This window comes from Ascaphus truei, chromosome 16 (genome assembly GCF_040206685.1).
Source record: "Ascaphus truei isolate aAscTru1 chromosome 16, aAscTru1.hap1, whole genome shotgun sequence".
Classification (NCBI taxonomy): Eukaryota; Metazoa; Chordata; class Amphibia; order Anura; family Ascaphidae; genus Ascaphus; species Ascaphus truei.
The window spans coordinates 7,226,522-7,248,437 of NC_134498.1; the positions used below are offsets into that span (position 1 = coordinate 7,226,522).

The 21,916-nt window shown below is 47.3% G+C and overlaps 1 protein-coding gene across 10 annotated transcripts in view; it reads right to left on the reverse strand.

Annotated features, from left to right (window-relative positions):
* Positions 1 to 11,816, reverse strand: part of LOC142467271 (phosphoribosyl pyrophosphate synthase-associated protein 2-like) — a 197,390-nt gene extending 185,574 nt beyond the window's left edge. For 7 of the 10 annotated variants that reach the window (XR_012788329.1, XM_075572756.1, XM_075572752.1 and 4 more), the window contains exons 1-5: positions 11,662 to 11,816; positions 4,906 to 5,039; positions 3,049 to 3,101; positions 1,429 to 1,495; positions 161 to 333 (exon numbers count right to left, since the gene is read on the reverse strand). Coding sequence is in view for 9 of the 10 variants with exons in the window: in XM_075572756.1 (XP_075428871.1) it covers positions 161 to 333; positions 1,429 to 1,495; positions 3,049 to 3,101; positions 4,906 to 4,988 (376 nt within the window). In the remaining variant the exon portion in view is untranslated. Of the gene's footprint in view, positions 1 to 160; positions 395 to 1,428; positions 1,496 to 3,048; positions 3,102 to 4,905; positions 5,040 to 5,242; positions 6,264 to 11,645 lie in introns of those variants that run through there. The other 3 variants (XM_075572751.1, XM_075572750.1, XM_075572757.1) reach the window with 3 other exon arrangements.
* Positions 11,817 to 21,916: the final 10,100 nt, after the last annotated feature.

The window sequence follows — 21,916 nt, forward strand, 5'->3', positions numbered from 1 at the left end:
TCTCCCGCCGGTGCGCCGTGTATGTCCCGCTGCAGCGCAATGCGGGTTGCGACAACGTTGGCTGCATCTGCATTTGACCTCTGGGTTGGGATTTCATTCTCGGCAGCGGAAACCGCTTTTTCAGTCTGCGTCCAGGTCACTGCGAACGCTTCTGCCTTACCAGCTTTGCACATCATTGAGGCCAACAACTTGGACACAATGGAGCCTCTCTTCCTCATCTTGCACTGCTTGCTGTAGGGGAAGTAGGGGATCACGCCGCTGATGGTCTTGGCACAAGACGTCCTGCACGCGTAGACCATGATTAGGAGTTCCATGATTGTGGTGTTCACATCCCTGGAAACACGGGAGAAACCCAACTGGAACGCTGTATCTCTCTTTCCCAAATCACATTGTGCTACGTACACAATGACACAATAAGTGTGCTACTTGCACAGCTGTTGCATATAGCAATAGTAAAGGCATTGCTATAACAAATACATGAATCGATGCGCATTGTTTGACCAACTTATTTGAACCACTTTGCAGAGGTATGCTATTTATTGATGGCCTATTTCCCCTTAAATAAGCACATAAGGACCTTGACATGTACATAGGGATATTGGAGTAATGCCGTGACATGTACACAATGGAGGAACAGAATGGATGTCGGGATATGAGAAATAGAAGGATCTACAGATCTAACTTTCTGGGAAGGTGGAGCCGGGAGAACGCAAGGTACACAATCAGTGCTGTCCCATTGACAAGATGCACAAGCCCATAATAGAGGTGGCGCGGACAAATACCGCAAGCTCACCGAAATATGCCCCGGGACAGAGAGAAAGGAACACGGATATTTAGGAAGCAGGGAATGGAGAGAAGACAGGAGCGATTGTAATGCAGGAAGTAGGAGTATAGGTAGGCTACTGGCTCATTGTCAATATCTCTATCAATTACACTGCAAGCCAGGGCCAACTCCAGTCCTCAAGGGCCACCAACAGGTCAGGTTTTCAGGATCTCTCTGCTTCATCACCGGTGCCTCAATCAGTCCCTGCTTCAGCACAAGTGGCTCAGAGTTGATTGAGCCACCTGTGCTGAAGCTGGGATATTCTGAAAAACATGACCTGTTGGGGGAGATGGGGGGGGGGGGGGGGGCTTGAGGACTGGAGTTGAGCACCAAAGATGCTAAAATGAGTGGCCTCTAAACTATTTAACCCTTTTGCTGCCACAGCCTGCAATGCATTGCTGGTCCGCCTGGCAGCAAAAATGGTTAATCCTGCCCAAGTATACTGGTGATAAGAGGCTAGAAAAATGTTGACTGAAATCTTACAAAAACAAAAGCAAATGAAAGCACTCGGTCCAAGGCGCCGTTGCTAGGTACGTGCAGGATGGGGGGCTGTTTACACCAAACACGGAGACGTGAGCCGGACTGCACATGAAGCGATTACTCACTTGGAAACCGTCTGGATGATGAAGACGTCCTTCCCTCGCACGGATTCCTGGATCTGAACGCGTGTTTCTGAGAAGAAAATGGACTGTTAGACTCATTCAGCTGAACCGTTAACGCTTTCTTCTCTCCCGTGCGGCGTTATAGAATCGGGAGGTGTCAGGCGACTAGAATGGCAATATACAAGACTAAATAAGATCACAAAATAGCGATTACTAAACAGATCGAACAGTAACAACACTTGGAATGAATAAGACAAAGTGCCAGTATAAAGTATTACACACACACACACACACACACACACACACACACACACACACACACACACACACACACACACACACACACACACGCAGTATAAAGTACCAAACACACACACACACACATATAAAATAGTATGCACACAGCAGTATAAAGTACTATACACAGACACATACCAGTATAAAACTATTATACACACACACACACACCAGTATAAAGTACTATACACACACACACACACCTGTATAAAGTACTATGCACAGACCCACAGCAGTATAAAGACACACACACTATACACAGACACACCAGTATAAAGTACTATACACAAAGACACAGACCAGAGTTGTTTTCTTAGTACTAGTAAGAAGTGGAGGAGAAAGCTGCTATACTGACAGTTATTTATTAGCAAAGTGATATTATTAAAACGTGTTTACCTAGATTCAAAGTGACAAACCGACGAGAGGTTACACAAAGTGTTAATATCGGCTGTGTAATTGATACAAGGGAGCAGCATTAGGCTCTCCTCACTGGCAGCAATCACGCAGAATAAAGACAGCGAGAGAGAAATGAGCACCGCAGGCAGAACTGCCCACTAACAGGCCAAGGTCACAAACTATATCATGGCTCTGCTGTTATAGGAAACAGCATGTGCTTCACAAAGCAGCTCCCAGGCAGCAAGAGAAACATCATAGCCCGGATTCATATTATTACAAAGTGCACTTATTATGGAAGTCAGCCATCAGCTTTCTTATACAAGTTAATATGGCAGTCACCGTAACACAGGAGTGGCCATCGCCAGTCCTCAAAGGGCCACCAACAGGTCTGGTTTCAAGCAAATCCCTGCTTCAGCACAGGTGGCTCAAAGACAAGCTACCTGTGCTGAAGCAGGGATATCCTTAAAGCCCGGCCTCTTGGTGGCCCTGGAGGACTGGCAACGGCCACTCCTGCACAGAAAGCATTTCATTTTAACGTATCCCTTTATGCTTTGCATGAAGTCCTAGCGCGCGGAGAAGGGGTTAAATCAGCAGGGTTTAGAAGGCAAGCAGAGATTTCCAACATCCATAAAAGATGAAGGCTACAGACAACTGCCATCATTACACAGACCAAGGCGTATTAATGGGAAGCACATACTAACACGCTGTGTATACCATATACAACAGTATAGTGAAAAAAGGGGGGATATTTCTACCAAAACATTCAAAAGCAACAAGAGAAATGGGCCTGGCGTGATGTGACGCGTACGCAGGGGGAGGATCCCCTGGCAATGGGCGGCCTGGTAGTTCATTCCTCATTACATAATAGGTCACAGACATCTCTCGGTATGGACATGCAAAAGAAAATCCCTCCACGGAAAACGCTCTCACCTCTGTTTGTCTCTTGATACACCAGCACTTTACCAAGCTCAACCCCCAGCCGCCTGTCAAAGGAAGGAAAGGAAATTCAGCGCACTAGCCAAGACAAGCGACAACATACCGCCCCACACATCAGTAACGCAATGTAGTAAATGGGCGCCCGTTATTTAGGATCTCGGTGCAGGGAGCACTTTATGGGGCAGGTTTCCCGGGGTGTGCCCACACTGCAATTACGATCATTCTCTCCAAGAATATGCAGTTTAAACTCCCGCAGAATGACAAAATGTACCGCCACCAACGCAAACGCAGTGCCTACTGGGAGAAATTACATGGCTTAATTACACAAATTAAGTCAATTCTCACTGAGGTCCAGGCTTACAGTTTCTCTTTCTGAATGATGCTTCCGAACCCAGGTGAGCGCAAACTTTTGGAGTTGCGCGCCCCTGTCAGCTCCCCAAGCCCCCCTTACTTTATTACCGGCATCAAATGACGCCGTAGCATCAAATGGACCCGTTGCCATGGCGACTGGCGGCAAATGACGCCGCGGCACAAGGCTTCTGAATCCCTGCAAGTAGGTACAGAGGCCTCACGCGATCCCCAAGGCATTTAAATGAAATGCTTTGGAGAAGAGCGTGGGGACTCTGCAACTGCCGTGCGCCCTCAAAAACAAAGCCCACGCCCCCCCCCCCCCCTGTTTGCGCACCCCTGTCCTAACCTGTTGATTTATAAGAATTGTACAAGAATGAGAGATTTAGGAGTAGGTGTGCGAGTTAAAGCTGCAGACCAAGCAATATCCTACACGTGTCTTTTTTTATTTTATTTTAATTAATCAGTTCTGTGTTATGAGAAAATACTTGTAGCAGTTTTTTTAAACTACTCAATGACATTTTTAATGTATTATAATGCAACAAGCCTTTTTTTGTTGAGTCAATACTCCTCTGCAGCCATTTAGTGAACCCCGAGCCGAATCTTTGCTGATCGATTGACAACTTAGCTAATTACTTATCATTGTGTGGGTTGTATTGATGCACTTATTAACAGGGGATGGGGGGGGGGGGGGGCGGCAGCTTGGACAGCAGCTTTAAAAACTCTGCAGTCAATGATTTAATATTTCGACTAATATTATCAGTGTTTATTCTTCACTATCAGGCAACATAAAGCGAAATTCATTAAGGGATGGATGTCACTGAAGGCGTAGTCAAAATACAGTAAGTGGTATAGTTTTTATTCATATTTTTAATTGAGAGCAGGGCAAATTAACCCTTTTTATGATGGAAGTGTTTGGAACACTAGTAACCAGGGTATTAACCCTTTCACGGTCAAAAGATCCGATTGCAGGCCCCTCCGGCAGCTAATTATCGATATAACCTACAAACAATTAAATTAAATAGGAAAAAAGTGATTTGTGGAGCTTGGAAAACTTTTGCGACTTTTACCAGATTATTCCCAAATGTACACCCCACTCCCCCTCCCCCCCCATCAGGGAATGTCATTATTTATTCCCAACGTGCTCTTCAGCAGTCAAGAGGTTAAGAGGAACTCTCGACAAACTTTTCAACAAAGGATATTTTAGAAGACATTTCAAACTATTTCTAAAACTTTTAAATGAAGCTAGCAGACAGCTTTCAACAACCTGTGTTTTACACGTATTGTGATTGCCACCGTGTTTCATGCTGCGATAGAAAAAGAAAGAAACCCACAAAATCAGCATTTTCTTTTAACAAATTTCAAAGCTTGGGAAAGTGCATGACCTCCAAGAAAAGGCGAATAGGAAGAGACAGCAACACACAGGCGCAACACACAGGCGCCACGCACACGGGCGCCGCTCACACGGGCGCCGCGCACACAGGGCTGATACTTTATACTTACTCCGCCATTTTTTTCGCTAGCTCCATGCACGATGCGTTGGAATTGGCAGAGAACAGCACCAGGCCACCTTTGGTGATATTCATCTTGGGAGTTTGTGGCCGCTTCGGACACAAACCTCAGGACCTAGAGTCCTCCTAATACAAAACGGAAGAGAAAAAAAGGAGGTATAATAAAGGCCTTTCTTATTCAGAACAGAATGCATCCCGATTCGGACAACCAGTGGCCCAAGTTATCTATTGAAAAATCCACATTATTCTTTCAAATCTGAATATAGCATTCTGACTTGTGACCATACGAGTGTGAACAAGCACCACTTAATAAAATTATAATTACTCACCTGTCCATGCAATACAGCTCTGCCCTGAGCAGCATACACGCTAATTCCCAGTACATGTGAAACAGAGATGCTGTGGCAATCCTACGAACCTCAAACTGTGCCCTCCCATTTCAGCGGACAGCACTCAGATGTCCCAAATCCTCCCCCTCTGTGCCTTCTCCCCCTCTAGGTCAGTCGAAGCCAGCCCATCACCACCAGATATACTTGTACGCAGTTTGGGGGGTAAACAAGGCTCAACACAAACACAGGTTTATCTTAAATGGTCACACCTTTGTTATTGTGATTATATTATCAGCACACATACCATTGATTTTACGTGCTCATGCCCATCTGCAAGAAATGATTTCAAGTTGTGACCGTAATGCAGGCCAAGAGTTTGAATCCACGGCTCTCCATCTCTATAAAAGGGTGCTACGCTTCAGCACGACTCCGCTCTTATTCATATAAATGGTAGTAAAGCGTGCAGAAGAGTAGCATCTTTTTATGGTTCCTGGCCCATGTTGTATTCACACCGCTAGTGGCAGCTGCTCATTGCTGTGGATGTCACACATCCCATGCAGGTTACTGATTCACACATGTTGTGTGGCTGTCAGCACAGTTGAAACCATCAGAGAACGTTTACAATTATTGCTTCGGTAACACCACCAAAACGTGGCTCTGTAACAAACGCTCAATTTGACACAAACAAAAGGGTTTGTGGGTGACCTTGTGGTCCGGCACATGCAAAGCATCGCAGGAACTCAGACAGGACAAATCATTATTAGGAATCTTTTTGTAAACAACTGATTGTTCCAGACTAGAAATCTTAATGTGAAATAACAAGAAACCAGTAAAAGGCGGCCTATATTAGGGGTGCTGAACACCAGTCCTCAAGACTTCCCCTCCTCCTCAAACAGGTCAGGTTTTCAGGATATCCCTGCTTCAGCACAGGTGGCTCAATCAATGGCTCAGTCAAAGTAGGGATATCCTTAAAACCTGACCTTTGGGGAGGGGGTCGTCAGGACTGGAGTTGAGAACCCCCGAGTATGAATTCACTTAGCTACTGCAGCTACATGTTAATTATACGAGCCACCTGTGCTGTAGCTGAGATATCCTTAAAACCTGACCTGTTGGGGGGAGGGGGGGAGGGGTCTTGAGCATCCCTGGTCTGTATCTCTCTCTCCCTCACCCCCCTCTCCCCCTCCGGGGCTGTGCAGTGAGTAACTGGTCACGATCCCTCTTTACACGGATGAGGAACGCAACTTCTGGAGCGAAGTTTTCATGCTAAGTGCTGGACATTTGCCACCAGATTCTAAATATATCAGCGCTGTGCATATAAACGCACTATATAACACCACAGCTGTTCTTAACTACCTCCAGTGAACCACAAAACACAGAGACAGATCTTCCTGCAGATCTGGATGGCACCAAGAGAGGTACCCCACTGTGAACCCCCCACCCCCGTCACTAACTAGCCCCATATAAAAAATTACCCACAGTGTATGTTACATTATATCTCGCCCTTTTCGTTGGGGCAAAATGTTCTACTAAATATAGCTTGATCTCCGATATATTTTGGACAGCTGTTTGTGTGATCGCTTTGCATTTGGACACCTCTTAAGATATCGGAACCACATTTTGCATGATGGTTCCTGAGATCAAGGAGCAGGTTTTTTGGATACAATTGGACGCCATTTTGAATCAAGATGGCGGACTGAACTTTTCAAAACTGCACCGATTTTAACCAAATTTAATCAGGATAGTAAGTAGCCGGGCGGAATGTAGAAAATGCAGGTTTTCCACATTGGTAACTTTATGTTGGATGCTGCAGTGGGAAAGGAAAAAAAAAATTGTATGTTTTTATGCCTGATGGGGAAAAAAAAAAAGTATCGTTTATCCAACAGCGTTACAATAAGACATACATTTTGTGCATTAACAAAAAAATGTTTTTATCCATTTATAAATCTCAGTATTTTTTGGTTTCTTAGAATTCGAGTAACGCCAGGTCTTTTCCGCTAGTAAAATGGTAAACTGCAGTTTCACAGCCACTTAATTCCCCTTCATTGCAATTTCTACGTGTGACCGCACTGTGAACACATCCTTCCCACACTGGATGCATTTCTGGGCCCTGCTGCGGTGACACGACTGTCCTGTATCACGGATTCGCCGTTACTGCACGGATGCGATTTACTGGGGCGCCATTCCGCCATAGAAAAGGCGAGGCCATCTGAGATTAACTCATTAAGGCTAGGCCATGAAGGTCAGAATGAGGTCTCCTCGCCCATTGTGTTTATGAGCGCGACGGATCCAACAATTAGATGTCAAGGCCACTTATGAATAAAACCTACGTACAACATGCAAGAAAATGATCTGCGTCGGGTAACATCACTAGTTGGTTACTGCAGTAAGTTATTACTCATGAAGTCAAAAAGGTGATAAGCAGTTGGTCAGGTTAATGTTCCACTGCTTGACCTTGAAAGCAACTCTTGGAACGATCCAAGATAAGGTGTTGTTTTGGCATTAGCAAAGTATGCAGTCCTATGTAAAAGATTATTCTCAGCAAGTGTTAATTACAAGCGCATAATTAGTCAACCGCAGCGTTTAGGACAGGGGGGGAGGGGGAGGGGAAGGGGGAACTAACAGTTCAGGTTTTCAGGATATCCTTGCTTCAGCACAGGTGGCTCAATCTGTCCCTGCTTCAGCAGAGGTGGCTCAGTCCTTGCTTCAGTCAATGGCCTCTGATTGGGCCACCTGTGCTGAAGCTGGGAGATCTTTAATACCTGACCTGTTGGGGGGGTTGAGGGGGGGTCTTGAGGACTGGAGTTGAGCCCCCCCCCACCCCCCCCTGCTCCGCACCGGAAGGGGAATGAAGCCGTAAAGATTTGCCATCTGGTTTTTTTTTCTACTTTTTTTAAATCCAAGATAGATTACAATCTGCTTTACAGGCACAAAAAGCAACCTCTTAAAAGCACCCCTCCCCCTCATAAAAACCAACCAATGTGAGTTTAACGCCTCTACTGTTAGTGTGTTTGTCCCCGCGCATGTCCTGTTTCTTTTCTCATGTTTTTCTAGTGTTAAAACCATGATTTTAACATCTAGCTTCTGAAGGCGCCATGGTAACATTCAGACTGCTCTGGGAAGAGCTTCATTTTAACCTCCCAGACAGTTAATATGTAAAACGCTCATATCTCCGGAACGAAGCGGGAGATTTAAAATACATTAATAACTAAAACAGGTTTGGAAAGAAGCACCCCCCCCCCCCAAACCGCCTAGCAGAGCGCAGCAATGCCTTCCCTCACATCCGGTGCTCCCTGGCCTCGCTCCTTCACGCAGGCGCGAGCGGGGGATGACGCGGCCAGGTGGCGGTACAGGGAGGAGCCAAGGTGTTTTTGTTTTTTTAGAAACCACAGCCGGGAGCAAGCGCGCTCTTTCTGCTCCCGGCTGACACGTTCGATTGCCTCTGTCATTACTTGTATGTGTTTATGTGTAGGCATTGGGTAAGGAGGGGAGGAGGAGGTCCCTCACAGCCTCCCAAGCGACCTCTTAAAGCAGGGGTGGGCAAAACCAGTCCTCAAGGGCCACCAACAGGTCAGGCTTTAGGAGATCCCTGCTTCAGCACAAGTGGCTCAATCTTTGATTGAGCCATCTGTGCTGAAGCAGGGATCTGCTAAAAACCTAACCTGCTGGCAGCCCATGAGGACTGGATATGCCCACCCCTGTCTTAAAGCTACAACAAGTATTAAATACAAGAATAGTTGCTGTACTTACACAAATAGTTAGCATAATAGTTCATAGTGTGGTGCACGGTGACCCGGGAGAAACTGAGAAGCTGGTACACACCAGATCTGTATTGCATGTGAATTATATCTTTATGTACTGCTGTAAATCACAAAAGGTTAAAAAAAAAAAATGTAATTAAATTGAATAGTGACACGAAAGGGTTGATATTTAGGTTGGCAGTGGCAGCGTGTGCACAGCCACCTGTCACATTCTGTGTGTTATATACAGCAGGACGAATAGCAGCTATTGGTCTCAAAACATGCAAAGTGGTGTGTCTGCATGGCCAGCTCTGTGTGACATACAGGTCTCGCTCTACACCAGTGTTTTACAACCGGGGTTGTAACGGGTTCCTTGCAATTTTCAGCTCATCTGAAGATTGTTCCAAAGACAGATGTGAGTAGGGTGGCAGGCTCTGCACTTCCTTAACCCAGGCTGTGCTGGAAAGCTGTGTAATACGGCAGGCATAAGATTATAGGGGTCCGTGTTAAAATGGATAAGCAGCAAGAGGTGACACTGTGATTGCTCATTTGCATGTCATTACCCAGAATCCCTGGCTGCAGACCCACCATGTGAATGTGTTCACAAATGATATGACCAAATACAGAAGAATTTACAATGCATCTGATCTCAGACACGCTATTAGAGAGGGTTGGGGTTCCATACAATGCATCTGATCTCAGACGCGCTATTAGAGAGGGTTGGGGTTCCATACAATGCATCTGATCTCAGACGCGCTATTAGAGAGGGTTGGGGTTTCTTACAATGCATCTGATCTCAGAAGCGCTATTAGAGAGGGTCGGGGTTCTGCACAATTTCACAATATAATTATAGGTTTCCTTAACAAACAAAAAGAACACTGCTCTGCACACTACATTGAACTAGGGGAGACTCACTGCATTATTCCCCAGTCTGCAGAGCACCATATAGTCACAGTGCTATAAATATCACATTCACATTAAAAAAAATGCATAAAATGGATCAGCAATGATCAAACTGCAGGGCTCTGGCATGGCCATCACTGCACAGCTCACTCGGAAGAGAGTTACTGAGAGAGGAACTAGAGGACACAGAATACACAAGGACACGGATTGATTGCATTACATGTTGATGACAGACCCGAGATTAATCCAGACGGTTCTGGATGGGCCTGCAATGCAATAACCGCGTCCGCAGCGGCTGAGACATGGATAACAGAAGGCACAGAGCACCTACCCCTTCCTCTCCATGTGTAATGAGCCACGCTCACAACAAAAGGAGAAGCACTAGCACGTGTGACAAGCACAGATAAAGGAGACCAGCCGTACCAAAGACACCAGCCCTCCCACTCTGGGCCTTATGACCCAAGATGTGAACCCGCCTGCGCGGAACAATTATTTTAGTGCCATTTAAATGGGGATAAACTCTTCCCCAGGACAGGAACTGGGGCCGCAGTGTCCGGACAACGGGATAATACTGCGCTGGAGATCACAAAGCGGCTGCAATCAGGGACACGGAGTGGGGGATCTGCCACAGAATAATCCCAACACGTGAGGCATCATTGTATATCTCAGGCACAAGAGACGCACAGCAACATGGGGGAATAAAATGGCATGTGTATGTAATGTGCAATCCATGTAACAGAGGAAGTGTGTGATATATATATATATATATATATATTTTTTTTTATTTTTTTTAAATATTACATATATTTATACAGAAATAAAGCAACAGGCACACCATCAATATGCAAGATGCAAGATGCAAGATGCTACCCCCCTGGAGCGCTTGATGGAGGCCCCAGTGGGTAGCCGAAACGTTGGGCCGATAGAAGACAATTTCTTTTTGCATATTTTTGGCTTGCCGATCCCGTTATTATTATTGTACAGTACCTTATAGGTACTCTTATAGCAGGACCCTCTCCTGCAGTCTGGTCTACACTATCCAACTGTGTGCCCCAATCCCGGAGACACGCACACAATGGGACAAGGACAAGGACACACACACAATGGGACAAGGACACACACACACACACACACAATGGGACAAGGACACACACAATGGGACAAGGACACACAGACACACACAATGGGACAAGGACACACAGACACACACAATGGGACAAGGACACACAGACACACACAATGGGACAAGGACACACAGACACACACAATGGGACAAGGACACACAGACACACACAATGGGACAAGGACACACACAATGGGACAAGGACACACAGACACACACAATGGGACAAGGACACACAGACACAGACACACACAATGGGACAAGGACACACAGACACACACAATGGGACAGGGACACACACAATGGGACAAGGACACACAGACACACACAATGGGACAAGGACACACAGACACACACAATGGGACAAGGACACACAGACACACACAATGGGACAAGGACACACATACACACACAATGGGACAAGGAAACACACACACACAATGGGACAAGGAAACACAGACACACACAATGGGAAAGGAGACACAGACACACACAATGGGACAAGGACACACAGACACACACAATGGGACAAGGACACACAGACACACACAATGGAACAAGGAGACAGACACACAGTGAGACACAATGGGACAAGGACACACATACACAATGGGACAAGGAGACACAGTGACACACACACCGCCCGGATAACTCACCCAGTATGGGCTGTGGGGGGCCCCCTTGTCAGACGGATTCTCGGCCCCGGGCCCGGGTTACCCGCGGGTGAGCGCCCGTCTCTCCCACACTGAAAATGGCGGCACCGCAAATGCCTGGGGAGCGCAGAACACATCGATCAAAGCTTAGTCCGCCCCGTGTGTGACGTCACCAGACACACGGGCGGTCAATGGCAGGCATAGAAATGGAGCGAGCGCATCGATCCCCACTGACAGGAGAGCATCAGATGTCCATAGAGACCAGCCCATCTAATACAGGGACCAGCCCATCTAATACAGGGACCAGCCCATCTAATACAGGGACCAGCCCATCTAATACAGGGACCAGCCCATCTAATACAAAGAGCAGGGACCAGCCCATCTAATACAAAGAGCGGGGACCAGCCCATCTGATACAAGGAGGGGTGCCCAACCCATCTAATACAAGGAGGGGGCCCAGTCCATCTGATACAAGGAGGGGTGCCCAACCCATCTAATACAGGGAGGGGGTACAAGCCCATCTAATACAAGGAGGGGGGATCAGCCCATCAAATACAAGGAGGGGTGACCAGCCCATCTAATACAAGGAGGGGTGCCCAACCCATCTAATACAAGGAGGGGTGCCCAACCCATCTAATACAAGGAGGGGTGACCAGCCCATCTGATACAAGGAGCGGGGACCAGCCCATCTGATACAAGGAACCGGGACCAGCCCATCTGATACAAGGAGCGGGGACCAGCCCATCTGATACAAGGAACCGGGACCAGCCCATCTAATACAAGGAGCGGGGAGCAGCCCATCTAATACAAGGAGCGGGGAGCAGCCCACCTGATACAAGGAGGGGTGCCCAACCCATCTAATACAAGGAGGGGTGACCAGCCCATCTGATAAAAGGAGGGGTGCCCAACCCATCTAATACAAGGAGGGGTGCCCAACCCATCTAATACAAGGAGGGGTGCCCAGCCCATCTAATACAAGGAGGGGTGACCAGTCCATCTGATACAAGGAGCCGGGACCAGCCCATCTGATACAAGGAGCCGGGACCAGCCCATCTGATACAAGGAGGGGTGACCAGCCCATCTGATACAAGGAGGGGTGCCCAACCCATCTAATACAAGGAGGGGTGACCAGCCCATCTGATACAAGGAGGGGTGCCCAACCCATCTAATACAAGGAGGGGTGCCCAGCCCATCTAATACAAGGAGGGGTGCCCAGCCCATCTAATACAAGGAGGGGGGGATCAGCCCATCTGATAGAAGGAGGGGTGACCAGTCCATCTGATACAAGGAGGGGGGACCAGCCCATCTAATACAAGGAGGGGGGACCAGCCCATCTAAAACAAGGATGGGGGACTAGCCCTTCCTAAACAATGACATACAGAGTGATAAGCCGTACTTAAACAGGGACAGGCAGAGTGACCAGGGGAAAGTGTCCAACCACCATACCCAGACAGGGAGTGTGACCAGCCATACCTAATTAGCGATAAACTAAGTGACCAATCACACTTAAACTGGTACAGGTAAAGCCATGTATGTGCCACCTCACCCATATTTAGTGCAGACCATTACTTTATCACCATTGTATCACTGCGTCCCGCGGCGAGCCCCCAGATATTGGGTAGCTGAGCCCCGGCTGGGGAGAGAGGAGCAGCCCGCTGTGAAATGGACCCTGTGTCCGGTTTTGATGTCTCTGCGTAATCAGAGCGTCCGCCACTGTAATGAGCCTGGACATAGAGACTCGTTGGGCTCTGCTCGGATTCAGCGCTCGGCTGCGAGTATCTTCCATTCACCTGAAAGTGAGCTTAATATATCCGGGTCAGGGCCGACTTCCATGGGTGCAGATCCGCAAAGAGAGTATATATTTCTTAACACACAAACACTATATATATATGTATATATATATAGCAACTGGAAATATTTCTGTATGCTCATTTGCATGTCTAAGACATGCAAATGAGCCTACAGTCATATTTCCATTTGCTATTATAGTATATGCTTTACTGGGGAGGGTTATATATAAGTATATGTGTGTGTGTGTATAGTCAGATATATATATATATGTTTGTATATACACACACATATATATACAAAATACAATGATGCCTGGTGCACTCCAAAAGCAAAAAATGGTATATAAGGGCTATTTATAGGGTGCCAGCAGAAAGACTTGGATCCCAAACCAGTCCAAAGCAATACAGAAAAGAGAAAAATCTGCAGCACTCACCAAGATGATGTCAAAAATTGTATTTATTCACACCGTGTGAAGTAACCGAACACAGCTTCGCTTTCTTCACATGGTGTGAATAAATACCTTTTATGACAACATTATCTTGGTGAGTGCTGTAGATTTTTGTTTTATATATATATAAATATAGAGAGGTAATACCGGTATACACATACATGTCCCGAGAGGTAATACCGGTATACACATACAAGTCCAGAGAGGTAATACAGGTATACACATACACGCTCAGAGAGGTAATACCGGTATACACATACACGCCCAGAGAGGTAATACCGGTATACACATACACGCCCAGAGAGGTAATACCGGTATACACATACGCGCCCAGAGAGGTAATACCGGTATACAGATACACGCCCAGAGAGGTAATACCGGTATACACATACACGCCCAGAAAGGTAATACCGGTATACACATACACGTCCGGAGAGGTAATACCGGTATACACATACACGCCCAGAGAGATAATACCGGTATGCACATACATGTCCGGAGAGGTAATACCGGTATACACATACCGGTATACACATACACGCCCAGACAGGTAATACCGGTATACACATACACGCCCAGAGAGGTAATACCGGTATACACATACACGCCCAGAGAGGTAATACCGGTATACACATACACGCCCAGAGAGGTAATACCGGTATACACATACACGCCCAGAGAGGTAATACCGGTATACACATACACGTCCGGAGAGGTAATACCGGTATACACATACACGTCCGGAGAGGTAATACCGGTATACACATACACGTCCGGAGAGGTAATACCGGTATACACATACACGTCCGGAGAGGTAATACCGGTATACACATACACGCCCAGAGAGGTAATACCGGTATACACATACACGCCCAGAGAGGTAATACCGGTATACACATACACGTCCGGAGAGGTAATACCGGTATACACATACACGTCCGGAGAGGTAATACCGGTATACACATACACGTCCGGAGAGGTAATACCGGTATACACATACACGTCCGGAGAGGTAATACCGGTATACACATACACGTCCGGAGAGGTAATACCGGTATACACATACACGCCCAGAGAGGTAATACCGGTATACACATACACGTCCGGAGAGGTAATACCGGTATACACATACACGTCCGGAGAGGTAATACCGGTATACACATACACGTCCGGAGAGGTAATACCGGTATACACATACACGTCCGGAGAGGTAATACCGGTATACACATACACGTCCGGAGAGGTAATACCGGTATACACATACACGTCCGGAGAGGTAATACCGGTATACACATACACGTCCAGAGAGGTAATACCGGTATACACATACATGTCCGGAGAGGTAATACCGGTATACACATACATGTCCAGAGAGGTAATACCGGTATACACATACATGTCCAGAGAGGTAATACCGGTATACACATACATGCCCAGAGAGGTAATACCGGTATACACATACATGTCCAGAGAGGTAATACCGGTATACACATACATGCCCAGAGAGGTAATACCGGTATACACATACATGTCCAGAGAGTTAATACCGGTATACACATACATGTCCAGAGAGGTAATACCGGTATACACATACATGTCCAGAGAGGTAATACCGGTATACACATACATGTCCAGAGAGGTAATACCGGTATACACATACATGTCCAGAGAGGTAATACCGGTATACACATACATGTCCAGAGAGGTAATACCGGTATACACATACATGTCCAGAGAGGTAATACCAGTATACACATACATGCCCAGAGAGATAATACCGATATACACATACACGTCCAGAGAGGTAATACCGGTATCCACATACAGAGAGGTAATACCGCTCTACACATACATGTCCAGAGAGGTAATACCGATATACACATACACGCCCAGAGAGGTAATACCGGTATACACATACACGCCCAGAGAGGTAATACCGGTATACACATACATGTCCAGAGAGGTAATACCGATATACACATACACGCCCAGAGAGGTAATACCGGTATACACATACATGTCCAGAGAGGTAATACCGATATACACATACACGCCCACAGAGATAATACCGATATACACATACACGTCCAGAGAGGTAATACCGGTATCCACATACAGAGTTGTAATACCGGTATACACATACACACCCAGAGAGGTAATACCGGTATACACATACACGTCCAGAGAGGTAATACCGCTATACACATACACGCCCAGAGAGGTAATACCGCTATACACATACATGTCCAGAGAGGTAATACCGGTATACACATACATGTCCAGAGAGGTAATACCAGTATACACATACATGCCCAGAGAGATAATACCGGTATACACATACAGAGAGGTAATACCGCTATACACATACATGTCCAGAGAGGTAATACCGGTATACACATACACGTCCAGAGAGGTAATACCGGTATCCACATACAGAGAGGTAATACCGCTCTACACATACATGTCCAGAGAGGTAATACCGATATACACATACACGCCCAGAGAGGTAATACCGGTATACACATACATGTCCAGAGAGGTAATACCGATATACACATACACGCCCAGAGAGGTAATACCGGTATACACATACATGTCCAGAGAGGTAATACCGATATACACATACACGCCCACAGAAATAATACCGATATACACATACACGTCCAGAGAGGTAATACCGGTATCCACATACAGAGAGGTAATACCGGTATACACATACACACACAGAGAGGTAATACCGGTATACACATACATGTCCAGAGAGGTAATACCGGTATACACATACACGCCCAGAGAGGTAATACCGGTATACACATACACGTCCAGAGAGGTAATACCGCTATACACATACACGCCCAGAGAGGTAATACCGCTATACACATACATGCCCAGAGAGGTAATACCGGTATACACATACACGCCCAGAGAGCTAATATCGGTATACACATACACACCCAGAGAGGTAATACCGGTATACACATACACACCTAGAGAGGTAATACCGGTATACACATACATGTCCCGAGAGGTAATACCGGTATACACATACACGCCCAGAGAGGTAATACTGGTATACACATACACACCTAGAGAGGTAATACCGGTATACACATACACACCCAGAGAGGTAATACCGGTATACACATACACGCCCAGAGAGGTAATACCGGTATACACATACACGTCCAGAGAGGTAATACCGCTATACACATACACGCCCAGAGAGGTAATACCGGTATGCACATACATGTCCAGAGAGCTAATACCGGTATACACATACATGTCCAGAGAGCTAATACCGGTATACACATACACGCCCAGAGAGGTAATACCGGAATACACATACATGCCCAGAGAGGTAATACCGGAATACACATACATGTCCAGAGAGCTAATACCGGTATACACATACACGCCTAGAAAGGTAATACCGGTATACACATACACGCCCAGAGAGGTAATACCGGTATACACATACATGTCCAGAGAGGTAATACCGGTATACACATACACGCCCAGAGAGGTAATACCGGAATACACATACATGCCCAGAGAGGTAATACCGGAATACACATACATGTCCAGAGAGCTAATACCGGTATACACATACACGCCTAGAGAGGTAATACCGGTATACACATACACGCCCAGAGAGGTAATACCGGTATACACATACATGTCCAGAGAGGTAATACCGGTATACACATACACACCCAGAGAGGTAATACCGGTATACACATACACGCCCAGAGAGGTAATACTGGTATACACATACACGCCCAGAGAGGTAATACCGGTATACACCTACACGCCCAGAAAGGTAATACCGATATACACATACACGCCCAGAGAGGTAATACTGGTATACACATACACACCCAGAGAGGTAATACTGGTATACACATACACGTCCAGAGAGGTAATACTGGTATACACATACACACCCAGAGAGGTAATACCGGTATACACATACACGCCCAGAGAGGTAATACTGGTATACACATACACGCCCAGAGAGGTAATACCGGTATACACCTACACGCCCAGAAAGGTAATACCGATATACACATACACACCCAGAGAGGTAATACCGGTATACACATACACACCCAGAGAGGTAATACCGGTATACACATACACGCCCAGAGAGGTAATACCGGTATACACATACACGCCCAGAGAGGTAATACCGGTATACACATACACGTCCAGAGAGGTAATACCGCTATACACATACACGCCCAGAGAGGTAATACCGGTATGCACATACATGTCCAGAGAGCTAATACCGGTATACACATACATGTCCAGAGAGCTAATACCGGTATACACATACACGCCCAGAGAGGTAATACCGGAATACACATACATGCCCAGAGAGGTAATACCGGAATACACATACATGTCCAGAGAGCTAATACCGGTATACACATACACGCCTAGAGAGGTAATACCGGTATACACATACACGCCCAGAGAGGTAATACCGGTATACACATACATGTCCAGAGAGGTAATACCGGTATACACATACACACCCAGAGAGGTAATACCGGTATACACATACACGCCCAGAGAGGTAATACTGGTATACACATACACGCCCAGAGAGGTAATACCGGTGTAACGGGTATTCCCCCACCCAATCGCAGATTCTACTGTGTGAGTGCAGGAAACATATATTGTTACTCAGGTGTGGTGCATTACCTGTTGGCTCACAGGAGGGCTGAGCTTCCGCCACGGGGAACCTGGGGTAATTATACTAGGGGTGATCACTTACAACATCTTCTCGGTACAGCGCCTCCACCTGCGATGGCTCCCACCAGAGGGGGAGTAGTTCCTCGCAGGACAATCAATAATACCATACACAGTGCTTTATATAACTAAGGACTTTACTAACGAATAATAATGATAACCTGTGTCTCTCTCACGGTGAGACACCAACAGTGACGTCTCGCAGGACGATTCCCAAACACTAGGTGATCCCACCCAGTGTCCCAAGAACCCCACCCAATGTCCCGTACTCCTACAGAGATAGTCAATGGGTGACTGCGCAGTCACTAAGAACCTATAGGCCTGTTGGTGCACATGTGATGGTATAATACCTGCCGAGCACTCCGGTGCTCGGGTCAGCAACAAACTTCTCAAAGGGTCAGACGTGTGATGAATCCGTCTGATCCAACCGAACTCCTTGCACGTGCGGACCGCTAGGGGGTCCCACTCTGGAATCGTCTCTGAGGACCCCAACGTGGGTCCAACCGCTTCCACAGGAACAGCAGCAGCCGCTGTGTCCCTATCTATATAAATGGTACTAACGTGACAGGAACCCTAACCTAGGGCCTGTCCCTGTAGTACAGCAACCTGTAGTGGCTTGGGGAACTCCTAGGGCCTGCAGGGGTAATGACCTGTCCCACTCCCCCAACTACCCAAGTCCCTTCGGTAAGTGATCTGGAATGGACTAGAGTACTCTTCCATGCAGTACTTGGGCGTCTACCTACTGTTGGCTAGCCTAGTGCAGATCCTCTCCAGAATTCCTGACCTCGTTAACAGGCTATCCCTTCAGGCATCCTACCCCTAGCGCTACCTCAAGGTGACTAGAACAGCTATAGCCCTTCTCCAGACCCACTACTCTCTGACTAGTCCCAGCGCCTACAGCAGCAAGCTGTAGCTCACTGGAGGTTGGCAGTCAACGTGCTGCGCAACAAGGTGCCTGCCTGTCAGACCTCACAGCACTGACAGCCGTGACTCTGACAATGCAGCACTACACTAAGGGCAGCGTCCCTATCTTGGGCCTCCCTCAGCAATTACCCACTAACCTAGTGGGGAGTTGGGGCCTACCTGGGGTGTGGGTACCTATGGGGTGCAGGAGCTGCTCTCGCTCCCCGCACCTTGCTTCCCTCACAGCTCCCTGACTCCAACTCTCTGTAACCTTCCTTTCCCAGCTCCCACTAATGTAAGTGGCAGGGTCCCTAACCCGAGGGCTGCCCCTGGCAACACTCACCTTACTGGGGAGCTGAGCTATCTCGAGCCCTGGGGGTGCTGGCCTAGTACAGGGAGTCCACGACTCCTGTACCCTACCTCCTTCCCTGGGCTGCTCCGGTCTCTGACTGCTCTAACGTGCTGCAAGCCCGCCAAATGTATCTCTTTTCTCAGGGGTCTCCTAAGCCCTATTGGCTCCCTGGGGTCACATGGGGCTCGCAAAGGCTCTGGGGATATATAGTCCCAGCTCAGAGCCTTCCCTGGTAGGCTAGGGGTTCGCGGGCTTTTCCCTACCTTCACTGCGCTTGCGCAAGCTTTCCCGGGCTGCCTCGACCTTCCCTCAGCTCTCCCTGCTCTCGCGCGAGCTATCCCTGTCTCGGGGGCTGTCCCTGCGCCTACGCATCCCTGCGCATGCGCAACAGTATCCTCAATGGCGGCGCCCTGCTTGGCCGGCCGCCGGGACCTTAGAGACGCGATCGCGGCCTTAGCAACCGCCCGATCGCGTCCCCGGCAACCGGCCGCAGGCAGGAGAAGCCGCGCTGCTCCCTGCTCCAGCCCCCACCCTTGGAAGCAGCCGTCGGGTCTGTCGGCACCCGCGACCGAGCTGCTCAAGGGGAGGGGGGTCTCCAGGAGCCACGGGAGCTCCAGGCTACACTGGTATACACCTACACGCCCAGAAAGGTAATACCGATATACACATACACACCCAGAGAGGTAATACCGGTATACACATACACGCCCAGAGAGGTAATACTGGTATACACATACACACCCAGAGAGGTAATACTGGTATACACATACACGTCCAGAGAGGTAATACTGGTATACACATACACACCCAGAGAGGTAATACCGGTATACACATACACGCCCAGAGAGGTAATACTGGTATACACATACACGCCCAGAGAGGTAATACCGGTATACACCTACACGCCCAGAAAGGTAATACCGATATACACATACTGCACCGACACACTTTATTCGAGCAAATGCCTGGTTTGTACCTGGCAGAAACCTGGAATCCGCCACTGCTCACCTCTTGCATGCTTCGTTGCGCTTGCCTTCCCAGCCACGGTTCATGCCTGGCTGACGGGGGCCTGATCTTGTTAAATGATAATGAGAATGATTTACTAGGCTGCGATGTTTCGATTGTCCACCAGATGGCATAAACTCATGACTTAAGTAATGTGTGGCCTTTGCAAGTTGTTTCGTTTCCAAAAAAAGTTACTTTATCCCAGTACAGTATGCTATTGTGTAACTTGTCCTTGAGACTGAAGGAATAGTTGCAAAAAATGTATCAATTTAGGCTTTACATACAGTAATGTATTAAATAAAGACAAAGATCATTTTCACTTACACTATTCTACAGAGACATGAGTGAACAAGTGGAGCCCGTGTTCCAAAAACCTGACAGAAGTTATGCTTATTTGATATGGGCCGCTATAAATGCAACAGAGGATAAGATGGCAACAGTTGTTCAAATTTATCAGTATTTTATCGAAAATTATGACTTTTACAGATTTTCGCCAACTCCTCATTTGTGGAAGCATGCAATAAGGAAAAGGTTATGTAGTGACCCCTGTTTTCACCGTATTGAGCCCCAATTTGTTGGAGGGTATTGGTGTGTGTCACAGGGTTTTTCCCGTATCTATGATAATGGAGGCGGCAAAAGGCGAAGGGTCGTGTTAAAACGAAATAAGAAGCGACAGTCCCTGCCAAGCAATGCGCCAGAACCAGAACCAGAACCAGCAGCAGCACCAGCTTATCATCATGGTCCTGCCGTCGGTGACAAATCTGAGATGGATTTCGCAGCCAGTTTTGATGAAGCTTGCATGTACCTAAGCGATTTCCCGCTGACTACAGGTGGGCTAGTCCCTCTGCAAAATGATGAAAGCTGGACTGGAAGTGGGCCGGCGCCAGCGCAAGCTGAATGGGAAATTTAGTAATACTGTACTGTACAGTATGGTGAGTACTGTATTTTTGCCGTATTATTTTGGTGGGGCTGGCTGGGAACTTCTTTAGGGGGCTGACCATTAC